Below are 14,565 nucleotides of genomic sequence, written 5' to 3' on the forward strand. Positions count from 1 at the left end.
CGAGTTTAGGTGGGTTTAACTGGGTTGGGTTAAGTGGGCCGGGTCAGGGTTGTTTTAAATTTTTTTACTGTTGAACCCGGACCCGGCCCGACCCACTTAACCCCAAATCGGCCTGGCCAACCAACCCGATTAGCTATCACGGGCCGGTTTCGGGTTGACCCGGCCCGGCCCACTTAACACCCTTACCCTTATACCTCACACCAAACGACTCTAAAAGATGCCACTGATTAATATCTTGATTTTAAGTGACACTTGAATGAGTATGAGAGTTTTACCCATAAAGTTTTTAACTTTGCCATTAGACCAGAATTTCACAATTGGACTAGAGCTGTCAATATGGGTCAGCCCAGTTCATTCGGGCTTGTCCATACAGGCTTTAAATTTGACGAGCCAGGCCGGACTAGCCCATCAAAATGATGGGCCAAAAAACACCAAGCCCACACCATTACTTTGTGGGCTACGAGCCTCACGGGCCAGCCCATTTTTTTTAAAATAATATTTTATAATTTAATTTTAGAATGTTAATAAACATAAATATTATCAGTCAATATTGCATAGTATTAATACTTGTTAATTAAGCCTCCAACACCCAAAAAAATACTCCTAATAGCAAAATTAAAGAACTTTTGACATGATATCCTTCGAACCAAATAAAAATACTAATAAGCAATCTAAATAGTATCATGTATTTGACTTACGGGCCGGCTCACGAGCTAGCCCAACCCACATTGCTCAAGCCCCACGGGCCACAGGCTTATTCGATCCGGACTAAAAAGCTCTATTCTTAAATGGGCTGCAAAAAATGAAGTTCAACTCCATCAAATTGCAAGCCGGGTCGGGCCGGCCCAATGGGTCTGACCCATATTGACGACTCTAAATTGGACTATATGAAGGGTATAGTTTACGCAAATTTTATTTCTATCTTAGGTGTGTTTACTAAGAAAACAAATATTTTCTAGGGAGAAAAGTGAATCGTTACTTATTTTCTTGAGTTCGTTATGTAAACAAAAATATCATCCTAAGAACATTTATATACGATCTAGATAAAAAATATGAGAGGTGGAATTGGAACTAAAGGTGTAAGGATAGTGAGGCCAGGGGCTACAGGGTTAGGGGAGAAGATGAGGTGTATTACTTTTTTTTTTCCTATTTTCACTGACAGGTAAGGGTTAGAGTAAAGGCGTAGGATGGTGGTCGGAAATGAGATCTACAGTATTGGGAGAGAAGATCAGGTGCGTTGAAAGATAGAGATGATACAATCAATGTGGAATGCCCCTTGTCTAACTTGTTTTTCCTACTTGATAGAGATGATACAATCAATGTGGAATGCCCCTTGTCTAACTTGTTTTTCCTACTTTCATCGATGTGACTGGGTGTAGGGGGTAAAGGTGTAGAGTGGTGGGGACGAGGGCCACGAGGTTTGGAGAGAAGATGAGATGTGTTGGAAGATGGAAAGATGATATAATCAATGTGAACTGCCTCCTGATGAATCTATCGGTAGATTAAAATTGACGCTTTACCCTTAGCATATTCCCCCTCTTTCTTTATTGTAATCTTATTTAAAATCAGTTTCATTTTTTCTTCTCATCACTTAGAGATCTATATATTCATATACTTAGCAGTAAATAAAGCACTAATGCAATCAGGGATGATTTACGTATAAAAAACAAGTTATGTAAATCTGTGATCATTCGAGTTGTCGTTATTATAAAATTTTAGATCTTATCTTAAAAGCAACGATGCATTCGTCTTTTTGAAATCATGAATTCGCCTTTGAATGTGATCACCATCTAACTATTTATATGCCTGCAGTGTTAGTGGTGTATATATCGATCTTTCTAAATTTGATCATCAAATCTTGTATTCCTGTTATAATCACCACGTATGTTATTTTCAGAGGCGGACCCACGTAGATCCATGAGGGTGCACTTGCACCCGGTAACTTTTTTTAAAAAACTGTATATATATGTATAGATAGTGTAAAAACGTGGTAAAATATTAAATTGTGCACCCATAATATCAAAGTTTCTTTGGGTGCATTGGTTCAGAAAACAGATGAAAGGTCTCTTGGTCCGTGACGTCGCAGGTTCAACACCTTACAAGCATCCCTCTTCTATTTTTTTGCCTTTATATTTAATGCTCCAGCCATTTTACTGTGTACCTTTGTCACCTTCATTTAACTTTTTCAAATATAATTTCGGAATTGGATTTGTAATTTTTATGGCCAAACCCATATTGTTTTCACTTTTTTCACTAAAGTGAAATAGTTTTTCGAAAAAAACTAATAATTTTCATGACCAAACGGCTAATAAATATACGTTAGAACACACACACTCAACGGACAGTTTTTTCAGTTCTCTCGCTACTGCAATCGTAGAGAGAGTTTTTTTCATCCATGAAGCATATCAAGAATTGAGTTGCGTAGCAGTATTGGTGATGCATTTTTTAATTGATTGTTTAGTTTGTTACATTAAAAAGGATGTATTTGTAAATATAAGCAACGATTCAATCATTGACCATTTTCAGAATATGAAAACGCATCGATGTCTAGTATGAAAGGATGCTCTACTTTTGTTGTATTAGTACTAAATTAATGTCATTTGATCATTTTGAAGTTTATACTATGATCATAATGTTTTTTTTTTTTTTTTTTAATAATTTTTTAGTTTAAAAAAATTGTATGCCAAATTATGTAGTTGATAGACATGATCATGTTAAAGAAAATAGTGCACCCCCTATCTTCAATTCCTGTGTTCGCCTCTGGTTATTTTCATATTTATTGATCCATTTGCCGTACATATATCTCTTGGCTTTCTATCCAATGGCTTGTTCCCGTCTTCCAACTATTTAGATTTATGTCGAAAATAACTCTTTAAAGATAAAACGTTTTCTATCAAAGACAGTTATATATTTAGAGTTAGAATTCAAAATTTTTAAATAATGATTAAATATATTAAACTACCATCTATCATTCACAATAATTCATCAAAATTTAAAATTAATTCATCTAAAACATAAAAATTAATGGCAACTTATTTGAAAAACAAATCGTGTAATATAATGAAAATTAAGTTACAAGTACAATAAATGTTTCTTGAAATAGAAACAGACCACGTAAAATAGATGACGTGGCATGAAGTAATTGGTCTGATGAGGTCAGCACACCCAATTGAATAATGATTCTATATTATTAGTGAAAATGGTGAAATTTGTAGATTAATTGATAAAATAATATAGATATTCTATATTGATTGATATTTGAAATTAAATTGGAAAAGATAGAGAGATCAAAATTCTAGACAGTCAAACAATAATAATATATTAGCATAACTCCACGAATGATATAATATATGTCAAATTTATTTCTATAAAGAGGTTATTTTTGCTAAACGTCTAGATGACCAAAGTGAACTAAAATATATCATAAGAAAATATTTGAGAAATTAGATAATAAAAACATGTAAAGAGATCAAAATTACAGATGGTCAAATAATAATAATAATATATTCATTATAATTTCACAAATGATATTTGAAGAGGGTAATAATGTACACAAATATTACCCCTACCTCATACAAATAGAATTTTTTTTTCCGACAAACTATTGGATGGTCAAACATACATCTTAAGTTACCATATTTGTACAAATTCCACCATTACAAAATAATTGCAAGAATCTCAACTAATTATGTATCTTCGTTGAATGCATCAGGAGCTAATTATGTATCTCGACAAACCCAAAATCAAAGAAAAATATATTAGAGCTAATCATATATCTTTACGAAAGAAAAAAATGTATCTTTGTTGTATGTATTATGTATCTCGATAGACATAAAATCCAAAAAATATATCGTGAGCTAATTATGTATTTTTATAACGAAAAAATGTATCGAGAGCTAATCATCTCGACAGATCCAAAATTGAGATTTTCTATAATTAAGCTCCAAAAAATATAGCGTTGGGGTCATAACATATATTAGGTAACATTAGAGATAAATTAGACAACTAATATAAATTCCGAGGTCATAATAGCAAATAACATTAAACTTGTAATATACTTTTGAGTCGAAAGCAAACTGTAGCCGATCTAAAATTTTACTTGCAAATATTTAAGCCGCCTACCTCCGTCCTCCGCCGGTAGCCGCTTCACGTTTTTCCGATACCCCGGCGACCGTCGGAATTACCTCCGTCGAACTTTCCGGTTACATTCAACATCGGCGATCTGCATTCACCGTGAGTCAAATTGTTCGTTTTTCCGTTTCTATATGATACTATTTTGCTTAGGGCAAATAAATTGATGATTTTTTTTTTTTTTGGTGATTGAGATACATAGTTCGTGATTTTATGATAAACTGATCTTCGGTATTGAGGTGTTTTTCGTTTTTAACATGGCGTAATGGTCAATGAAGTGGATTGAGAACTATGAGGTGTCAGGTTTAAACCTTAGGTGATTTGTTTTCACCTGTTTTACCTGGTAATTTTTGTTGTTGCGGGCTGGAGTTGGTAGGTATTCTGTGAAATTAGTCGAGGTTTGTAAAAGCTGGAGCTTTTTTTCATTTTTTTAACATGGCGTAATAAATGTAACGAAGGATGTGGCCTAATGGTTAATGAAGTTGATTGAGAAGTATGAGGCAGGTTTAAACCTTAGGTGATTTGTTTTAATTTGTTTTAACCTGGTACTTATTGTTGTTGCAGGCTGGAGTTGGTTGGTATTTTGTGAAATTAGTCGAGGCGTGTGAAAGCTGGTATGGTTTTCAGGAAATAAAAAAAGAAGCTTGTTTTCAATTTTTTAACATGGCGAATGTACCGAAGGATGTGGCCTAATGGTTAATGAAGTTGATTGAGAAGTATGAGGTCTTAGGTTCAAATACTAGGTGGTTTCTTTCTATTTGTCTTTGGGTATTTGCCTTGATTAGCTGGTAGATGTTGTTGGTATTGATGGGGGGAGGTGGTAGGTATCTTGTGACGTTAGTCAAAGTATGTCAATGAAGTGGATTGAGAATTATGAGGTATCAAGTTCAAATATTAGGTGATTTCTTTCTATATTTTGTAGACTTGGTGGATAGGGTTAGTTACTTGGTAACTGTTGCCACTGAGAGGTGGCAGGTATGTTGTGGAATTAGTTGAGAGCTAGCACGATATTGCTGTTATTAAGAAATGAAAAAGCTCTTTTCTTTTTTTCCATTTTTATATGGTGTAGTAACTTGCTTAAGGGCGTGGTGTAGTGGTCTATGAATTGGATTGAGAACGGTTAAATATTAGGGGATTTCCTTTCATGTGTCCTTGTCTCGATGGATAGAGTTGCCTAGTACATGTTGCAGGTGTTGCTGGTGGGAGGTGGTCGGTTGTGAAATTATTTGAGGTGCATGGAAGCTAGCACGGGAAGCTGGCCTGGACCCAACTATTATCAAAAAAAAAAAAGAAAAAAAGAAAAAAGCTCTTTTTTATTTTTAACAAACACGGTGTAGTAATGCACCTAAGGGTGTGCGGGCTGGTGGTCAATGAAGTGGATTTGGAACTATCAGATCGCAGGTTCAAATATTAGGTGATTTATTTTCATCTGTTATAGCCTTGGTGGATCGAGCTACCTTGCACTTGTGGTACTTGTTGTTGGTGGTAGGTGGTAGGTATGTTGTGGAGTTAAGTGAGGTGCAAGGAAGTTGGTCTGGATATTATTGTTATCAAAAAAAGAAAAAAAGAAAAAAGAAGCTTTTTCATTTTTAACACGAATAGTAGTAACTTACTCAAGGGTGTGTCAATAAGTGGTCAATGAAGTGGATTAAGAATTATCAGTTTTTAGGTCCAAATACTAGGTGATATCGTCCTATATGTCATAGGCTTAGTGGACATAGTTAGCTATTGTCAATGGGAGGTGGCAGACATGTTGTGGAATTAGTCGAGGTGCATGAAAGCTGGTCCACCCACCATTATTTATAGAAAAAGAAAAAAAATCTTTTTCATTTTTAACATGGTTTAGAAACGCACTCAAGGGTCTGGGGGCCTAGTGGTTAATGACGTGGGTTGGGAATTATGAGGTTTAGGTTGAAATGCCAGGTGATTTCTTCCTATATGTCATAGACTTGGTGGACGTAGTTACCTTGGTGGGAGGTAGTAGGTGTCGTGTGAAATTAGTCGAGGCATGTGTAAGCTGACTCGAACACTTTTAAATACTAGGTGATTTCTGTCCATTTGTCTAGTCTTGATAGATAGAGCTCTTGATAACGCACCCAAGGGTTTCTGTGTTGTGGTCAATAAAGTGAGTTGAGAACTATGAAGTCGTACGTTTGAATACTAGGTGATTTCTTTCCATTTGTCATAGCCTTGGTGGACGTAGTCACCTGGTATCTGTTGTTGGTGGGAGGTGACATGCATTTCGTGGAATTAGTCGAGATAGTGGGTTGAGAACTATGAGGTTCCAGGTTAAAATACTAGGTGATTTCCTCACGTTTGTACTAGCTTTGGTAGACAAAGTTATGTAGTAGCCTTTTTTTGTGGGAGGTGGTAAGTTTCTCGTGGAATTAGTTGTGGTGCGCGAGAGCTGGCCCGACCGCTACAATTTTAAATAATTTTTAAAAAGACATGGTGTAGTAAGATTGATGAAGTTCGAAACAAAAGTAGGTATGGGTTTAGCAATTTTTGTTCAAGTTATGCAAATTGGAGCAGTAGTTTTTGCTAGTGAATTGGAGGATATGTGAGCATTTTCCATGAATCGCGATCACCATTTTCAGGAGTACCTTTTGTTATCTCATTTTTGTGATGGTAAATGAGTGTTGATAAAGTTCGAATAGACGAGTTATTGAACTTCTGCAATTTCTTATCATCACGCTAGCTTGCTTTTGATGGATCAGAATTGCTCTTAGGCAGTTCTGCTCTGAACTTATCATGATGAAAATACTTGTTGATGTTATCAAAAAAGAAAATTCTTAAAAATTGAACCAATATGTACAACATTGCAGTTAATATTTGGTTCTGCTTTTTTCACCAACTGTCTTTGGCCTCCTTGAATTGGATTTTGTCATGCTCTTATATTTGATGAGTTATTCTCAATGGAAACAGCCATTTCAGTAGTATATTAAGCTTAGTTCAGCTTAGCTGAACTTGTCATGATATAAGGCAGTGTTTGAGAAAGTTTGGTTCCAAGTATATAAGTTTTTCAAAATATATATTAAGGCTGGTTTGGGCCCTTTTTGGATGTTTGGACTCTAATATGAATTACTATTTCAGGAAGTATATACTGCTAGATTCTAAGAGAAATTCATTATGGGGGCTTCTGAAGAGAACAGCGCACTTTTCCCCATCTTTGTCTTGACATTAATGGCTCTGCCACTAGTTCCTTACACTATAGTCAATTTATTTGGTGCTTTCAAGAAAAAGGCTGCCAAAATCAACTGCCAGTGTTCAGTCTGCGTTCGGTCTGGGAAATATCACAAATCCATATTCAGGCGGGCAAGTTTCTGTTTAGCCTAGTGAAGGGTTTTAATATTGAAGTTAAATTCTGTAATCGGATTTATTTATTTTCTTCTTCTGATATTCAGATTTCAAACTTCTCAACGTACAGTAATCTGACCCTTGTACTGCTGTGGGTCGTCATGGCTGTTCTAGTTTATTACATCAAGCATATCAACACTGAGGTAATTTCTGTTTATCTGGTTCTTCTTAAATTTGATTGCCTCATCTTTGTTGGTAATGCAAGCGTGTGGCAACCTTTTTCCAAAAAATGATACTATTGGTAGTAATAGTTGTAGAAAGTGCAATATGTTTTTTAGCAAATTTATCAGCCCCGTTTAGGTGTTGCTGTGCTTTTAAGCCATCTTTGGATAGGATTTAATTTGGTTTTAAGATAATTTATGCATGTTCTTGAACCTAGTGCTATATCTATAATAGTTCAACACTTGTTCTTAAATTTTTTTAGTGTTCGTCTCAGTTGGTCATATTCGGTAAGTCTTCAAATTCACATCTCATAAATGTTTTACTTAGACAAGCAATGAGGTATCTTTTACTGATGTCAAATTATCATGGTCGTATATATATTGATAAGTTCAAATTCCATTGATCTTAATAACACATTATTAAAACCACCATATTTATTACCTTATTACTGCCCTCTAGGATTACCCTTTGTGCTTTTTTTAAACATTTTGATGTGTAGGTCCAAATATTCGAGCCATTCAGTATTCTTGGAGTGGAATATGGAGCTTCAGACTCTGAAATAAAGAAGGCATATCGGAGACTTTCCATTCAGTATCATCCCGATAAAAATCCAGATCCAGGTTAGACTCAGCATTATCATGTGTTCACCTAGGTATTAATCTGACGAGGTATATTTGTAGCCACTTGGCCTTGACTGTTCAAACCTTCCATTGCAGAGGCACACTCATACTTTGTTGAATTCATCTCAAAGGCTTATCAGGCTCTGACAGATCCGGTATCTAGGGAAAATTTTGAAAAATATGGCCATCCCGATGGACGGCAGGTAATCCAATTCTATCATCATTTTGTAGATGTGGGAGCTAGGAGGACATTGAAATGTCCACATTGAATTATTGTACTTTTTCTTCCGAGACATGATCATTTCCTATGCAAGGAATGTACTCATTTTTAATGAATCTTATTTTCCCTCTTTTTGTGCTTCCTGCAGGGGCTTCAAATGGGCATTGCCCTCCCTCAGTTCCTTCTGAACATTGATGGAGCATCCGAAGGAATACTGCTGCTTGGAATAGTTGGAGTCTGTATAATTCTGCCCTTGACAATTTCTGTTATATACTTGTCTAGGTCGTCAAAGTATACTGGAAACTATGTTATGCACTCAACATTAGCCGCATATTACCATTTAATGAAGCCTTCTTTAGCTCCAAGGTATGTGAGAGAAATAGTCTACGATATACACATTTAAGTTTGTATATTGCTTTCAACAGTACTTTTGTCAAAAAAAAGTTTGTATATTGCTTTCATAATATTGAAAATCATATTTGCTCACTGAATTCTATGTGATAGTTGAATAGCCATGTTTTGATTTCTAGTTTGTCTTCTTGAACCAAATAGTTCTCTCTCCTCTTCCACTGTGCGGTAGTTGTAGCTTTCAAGAATAATGTTTCTTTTATTTACTCTATTCTGTCACTTGTAATGTTGCTTCAATGATGCAGCAAGGTCATGGATGTTTTCATTAAGGCTTCTGAATTCATGGATATTCCTGTCCGTCGGTCTGATGAAGAACCTCTGCAGAGACTGTTTGTCTTAGTTAGGAGTGAGCTAAATCTGGATCTTAAGAATATTCGGCAAGAACAGGCCAAGTTTTGGAAGCAGCATCCCGCTTTAGTAAAGGCATGTGTGGTCTCTCTCATTTTTTTTTCCGAGGTCAAAAAGCCTTGTCAGGGCTGTCCTTTAAGAATATAGCCATAAGTACTTCTCTGCTTGCAGACTGAATTGTTGCTTCAAACTCAATTGACGCATAAGACGGCATCCTTGTCTCCAACTTTACAGCGTGATTTCAAACGCGTTCTTGAACTCGCACCTCGGCTTCTGGAAGAATTGATGAAGGTATCACCATTCTTCCTGTTTGTAGTCTTATACTCTTACTACTTCTGTTAGGGATCAAATGGTAGAGTGTATAGGAATAGTATTGAGGTGTAGGATCAACTTGATTCACTCCAGTATTACTCTGGTTCTGTATGAACTAACCGTTACAAATCAACAAATATCTGGAGCATAATCAACTACAAAATAAATTAACACATATAGCAAGAAATAGGAGAAAGAAAACAAGGATGGAAGGAGAATAATGTACTACTATGTCAAAAATAGTAGGCACATCCTAAAATTGTGAAGATGTGGCTATACATAGTATCTAGGAAATGACGTCACATGCAAGTAATGTTCCGTAAATGGTTTAAACAGTGGCTTGCTGTTGGATTGTTCACTTCAGAGAATTCCAAATTGATTATGTTTTTCTTTGAGCTGTGCATGGGAGAGAGGAGGGGCAATGACGTTTTATAACCTAGGCATAAAAATATCCAGCTTTTCATTCTTTTTATGCTCTGTTCTTTTAATCTTTATCAAGTCGTATCTCACGTTTATTTTTGTTGCTTAACATAATATGAGTTGCTATGGTAACGGAAGGAGTTTGTCTTGTTGCATTCAGATGGCTATTATTCCACGCCCTCCGGTGGGGCATGGATGGCTAAGACCTGCAATAGGAGTGATGGAACTGTCTCAGAGTGTTGTTCAGGTTAGGTTTTCTAGAGACTCAGTTCTTTTCTGAAAAATCATCACTAGTTTCTACATCTATTATGTGCAAGTGTGCGCATCCCGTCTTACACACATATTTCTTATCAATTTTTACTCTTCTTTCCCGTTTCAGTAGAGCAAGAGAACAGTAAATTTTGTGATAACTTATTGAATATCATCTTGTGTACCTGAACTATCATTTGACTGTAATCATCTACTGTTGTCTCTATATTTGTACTTGCTTAATGTATTTCAATTATATTAACTGAAGTCATAATCATGGATACACATTTATACGAGCATCACTGCTTATTCTTGTTTTCTGTCAAATATTGTGGAGATTGATGCATTAAGATAATAAGATGAATGTTTTGTCAGCCTTCGTTTTATTTCTCTCAGTTGTTTTGATGAGGTTTTTATGCACAAAATTTGGACTTCCAACAGTTACTTGTTTGGGAGTCGGAGCTGTTTCCATCCCTTTTAAAAAGGTTTAGGACCTAGGAAGTCCAGTATATTACTCAGATTCATTTATGCACATTGCCGGCACAGTTGGTTCTCATTTCTAAGGCATTTTACTGTTAATGATGCAGGCAGTACCTCTCAGCGCAAGGAAAGCAGCAGGTGGATCCAGTGAAGGGTTTGCACCATTTTTGCAGCTGCCACACTTTAGCGAGGCTGTTGTTAAAAAGATTGCGAGAAAGGTTGCAATTATTGCTTTTCATCTCTTCCTCAAAATTTCTAAACAGATCTGCCTCTTACTGAATGTTGGAATGAGATTGTTGTTGATTATCTGATTGGTGCTTCCAATTCATCATCAGGAATGAGATTATTTCCAATATTTTATCTGTGATAATTATTATTCTCACTTTCTCAGTAATATATCAGGAAAAACTAACTTTTTCTCAGTAATATATCAGGAAAAACTAACTTTTACTCAATAATGGTTGAAATGTTTTGATTTGTACACTTAAGTCATATGGTGTTCACTTTTATGACTACTCAATGTCCTGTAAGATGCTTTCCTTGGTTTTTGTGATCAAGTGGCGTTCCGTTAATTTTGAGTTAACTATTTTAGCATGTTACAAATTTACACTTCCCATCGTTAAAGTTTGGCACTTGCTTTGTGTGTGTCACATATGTGTCACAGTGGCAAGCCTATGCAATGAATGCTTTCCCTGTGAAGTCTAATGACATCTGTAATCAGTTTCTTCTTTTTCCCTTGTGCATCACATTTATGAAACAATGAGTCATAATCTTACAAGGTCTTTTGGGATTACCTTGGAATATTTTTCTTTAATGGTGTGTTTCTCTGTATTCACTAGAATACTGTGGACTGTCCTAGTTAAAGGAGCCAATATGTACATTGGTTATGTGGTTTTCAGGTTAATTTATCCTGGTGTGTTAACATTCCATGTTTTTCTTATTCATACTGAAGCAACTTCTTTCTTTACCTGTGATGTAAATGATGTGGCATACTCCGTTTTTTCTTCTTTCTTTCATGTGGCAGCATGCTTGTATTGATTAGTAAGGATTAGCACGGGCTTTGCCAAGTGAAGTCTTTTGTTTTGGATATCCCTAACGCTTTCTTCCATGTACAGAAAGTTCGTACATTTCAAGACTTCCGCGACATGACACCGGATGAACGTGCTGATCTGCTGACTCAAGTTGCTGGGTTCTCCAATAGTGAATCCCACGATGTGGAGATGGTTCTTGAAATGATGCCGTCAGTGACAATTGATATCGCATGTGAGACCGAAGGCGAGGAGGGAATTCAAGAGGGTGACATCGTTACCATGCATGCTTGGGTCACTATTAAGCGTGGTAGTGGCTTGATACGCGCCCTTCCACATTGTCCGTATTTTCCTTTTGACAAAGAGGAGAATTTCTGGTTGATGCTTGCGGACTCCTTTTCGAATGATGTGTGGCTCTCTCAGAAGGTTAGTTTCATGGATGAAGCTACAGCAATAATTGCTGTATCGAAAACACTTCAGGAGTTGAAGGAAGGGTCTGGTGCAACTCCAAGGGAAATAAACGCTGCCGTTAAAGAAGCAATCGAGAAGGTGAAAAATGGTTCAAGACTGGTAATGGGGAAGTTCCAAGCTCCAGCTGAAGGAAACTACAACTTGAGCTCTTTCTGCTTATGTGACTCTTGGATTGGTTGTGATGCAAAGTCGAATCTAAAGTTAAAGGTTATGAAACGCAGCAGAGCTGGAACCAGAGGTGGATTCGCAGCAGATGAGACACCTGCAATGGAGGACGGAATTGAAGAGGACGAGGAAGAAGAAGAAGAAGATTACGATGATTATGAAAGTGAATACAGCGAAGATGAAGAAGATGCAAAGGAAACAAAGAGTAAAGGAGCCGTGGCCAATGGCTCAGCCCATAACAAGGGCAACAGTTCAGGCTCAGATGAATCTGGTTCAGAAGCTGACTAACTTCCTTTCTCGGCTAGTTGTTGTTCTCCTAAATTTCCCCGGTCACATGATGTTTCAATTTTCGGGGGAGAAGCGAAGAGAAGAGAGGCAACCTGCGCGAAAACGTCCCTCTCACTCCAAATGTTTGGGGAGCTGGGGTGGAGGAATGGCAGGTAAGAAGAGTATTTAATAGTTTTTTTTTTTTTTTTTGTTGGGTTTTTTGGTATATGACTATATCAGGCAATTGACTTTGGACTACCATTCTACAGTTGATATACTTAGAGCTGTTAACTACTGTAATTTGACATGAATAAAACATTTCATAGCAGTTTACTCTTTAGAGCTTAAATTAGTCCTTTTTTTTTTTGTTCCACTATAGATGGTTCTTGTTGATTCAACTTAGGGGTCGTTTGGTATACCGGATGGGAAAAGTAGGGATTTCCCATGAGTTGGGATATCCTACGGGACTATTTTGTCGCACCTTCTATATGGGATAGTAGTCCGACTATTTTTCTACAAAAGATGACGTAAAATAATCCCAGGATCAATTAACGCCTCATACCAAACATGGGATCTCGGAGTTATTTCCCTTATCCGGTATATCAAACCACCCCTTAATATTCATGTTTGCTTTGTTTGTATGTCAAATTCTAGTTGACTTTACATCTAAACTTTCTATAATCGCTTATTTATGAGTTTGCACTGAATAGTCGATCAATTCATTTTTTTTTGCTTATTATATCGCACGCTTTAACTATTTGTTTATATATAGTATATACATGACGAACAAATTCTCTCAAGGATGTACTTGCTTTTCCTTTTTCTTCTTACGTCGAGATAGGGGTAAAGATGTAATGGTGTATTCTTTTTTGGTGAGATTGCGTTGATGTTCAAATACGCTTTAATAAAACTCATTTGGTGTGTACAACACTAACAACAACATACCCAGTATAATTCCACAAATAAGATCTAAGGGTAAAACGCGCACAGATCTTTTCACCATCTTTGTGGGATAGAGAGGCTATTCCACACTATTTTTTGACACAATCAAGCTAAAAGAGAACAAACCATTTTGCAGAAACTAATTGAGTCTATTTTAGCGGCAGACCAATGCAAAGCATTCCACATTAGCAAGATTTGGAAAAGGGCCGTGCCTCTAGGTGTTACGTAGACAGCCTATCCAAATGCAAACATTAGTGTCTGCTTCCACGGCTCAAACCCCGACCTGTAAATCACACAGAGACAACTATACACCATTGCATAAGGCCCGTGTTTCGACGTATAAACGAAGTTCATGGTTTTAATAATGGGAAGATCTCCTCTGTAACATATCAAAAAGTAGAGAATCTACAACATAATAATATGATTCTCTAGGTAGAGATTACTTATGAACTCATCAATAAAGATTCAAACATATAGCAAATATAACATAACACAAAAACCATAATCTATTTCACCAAATGATCAGTATCCCTTACAACTTCCATTGAAGGAAGCACTATTGCAGCCACTGGCTTATCTTCAAATCCACCACCTTCATCAATTACCAGTCTCTGGCCTTCAATATGCAATTTCGCATGGTGTCCACTAGCGATAATCGTTGGAGTTTTACTCAGTTCCTGTTAACAGAAAAACACAACAACAATCAATTGTAGTTGTTGGAGAATAGGACATGATGTAATGAATAGCGCCAGTTACGCTCAGACTCTCCAAAAATGTTGTTGCGTCAGTATCAGATACTTTGGAAGGATCCGACAAGCACCAAGTGGCACTTTCGAAGAGTTCAAGCAACATAGACTAGCTAATCGTGTTGCTCAGACTCTTCAAACATCATGTTTGCGCCAGTGTCAGATACTTTGGGAGGATCCGACAAGCACCAAGTGGCACTTTTGAAGAGTTCAAGCAACATAGACTAGCCAATCATGTT

General features: G+C 36.6%; 1 protein-coding gene across 3 annotated transcripts; it reads left to right on the forward strand.

Annotated features, from left to right (window-relative positions):
• Positions 1-4,043: 4,043 nt before the first annotated feature.
• On the forward strand, positions 4,044-13,011 carry LOC107843204 (dnaJ protein ERDJ2). Of its 3 annotated transcripts, XM_016687430.2 has the most exons (12): positions 4,063-4,233; positions 4,696-4,745; positions 7,225-7,446; positions 7,536-7,631; positions 8,150-8,270; positions 8,367-8,473; positions 8,639-8,856; positions 9,144-9,321; positions 9,418-9,537; positions 10,139-10,225; positions 10,815-10,925; positions 11,823-13,011. In XM_016687430.2, exons 3-12 carry the CDS (start codon positions 7,261-7,263, stop codon positions 12,657-12,659), a joined length of 2,061 nt encoding a protein of 686 aa, XP_016542916.2. In that variant the 5' UTR covers positions 4,063-4,233; positions 4,696-4,745; positions 7,225-7,260; the 3' UTR covers positions 12,660-13,011. The 3 variants fall into 3 exon arrangements, with proteins under 3 accessions (XP_016542915.2, XP_016542916.2, XP_016542918.2); XM_016687429.2 differs by lacking the exon at positions 4,696-4,745 and having other exon boundaries at positions 4,044-4,233; XM_016687432.2 differs by lacking the exon at positions 4,696-4,745 and having other exon boundaries at positions 4,063-4,245.
• The last annotated feature ends 1,554 nt before the right edge of the window (positions 13,012-14,565 follow it).

Source organism: Capsicum annuum, chromosome 9, assembly GCF_002878395.1.
Source record: "Capsicum annuum cultivar UCD-10X-F1 chromosome 9, UCD10Xv1.1, whole genome shotgun sequence".
Lineage (NCBI taxonomy): Eukaryota > Viridiplantae > Streptophyta > Magnoliopsida > Solanales > Solanaceae > Capsicum > Capsicum annuum.

Excerpts from the sequence above, each read along its gene's own strand:
- LOC107843204 (XM_016687429.2), top strand. The coding sequence starts at position 7,261 with ATGGGGGCTTCTGAAGAGAACAGCGCACTTTTCCCCATCTTTGTCTTG. Across the intron at positions 7,632-8,149 it reads TCAAGCATATCAACACTGAG|GTCCAAATATTCGAGCCATT; the intron begins GTAATTTCTGTT and ends TTTGATGTGTAG. Across the intron at positions 9,322-9,417 it reads AGCATCCCGCTTTAGTAAAG|ACTGAATTGTTGCTTCAAAC; the intron begins GCATGTGTGGTC and ends CTCTGCTTGCAG.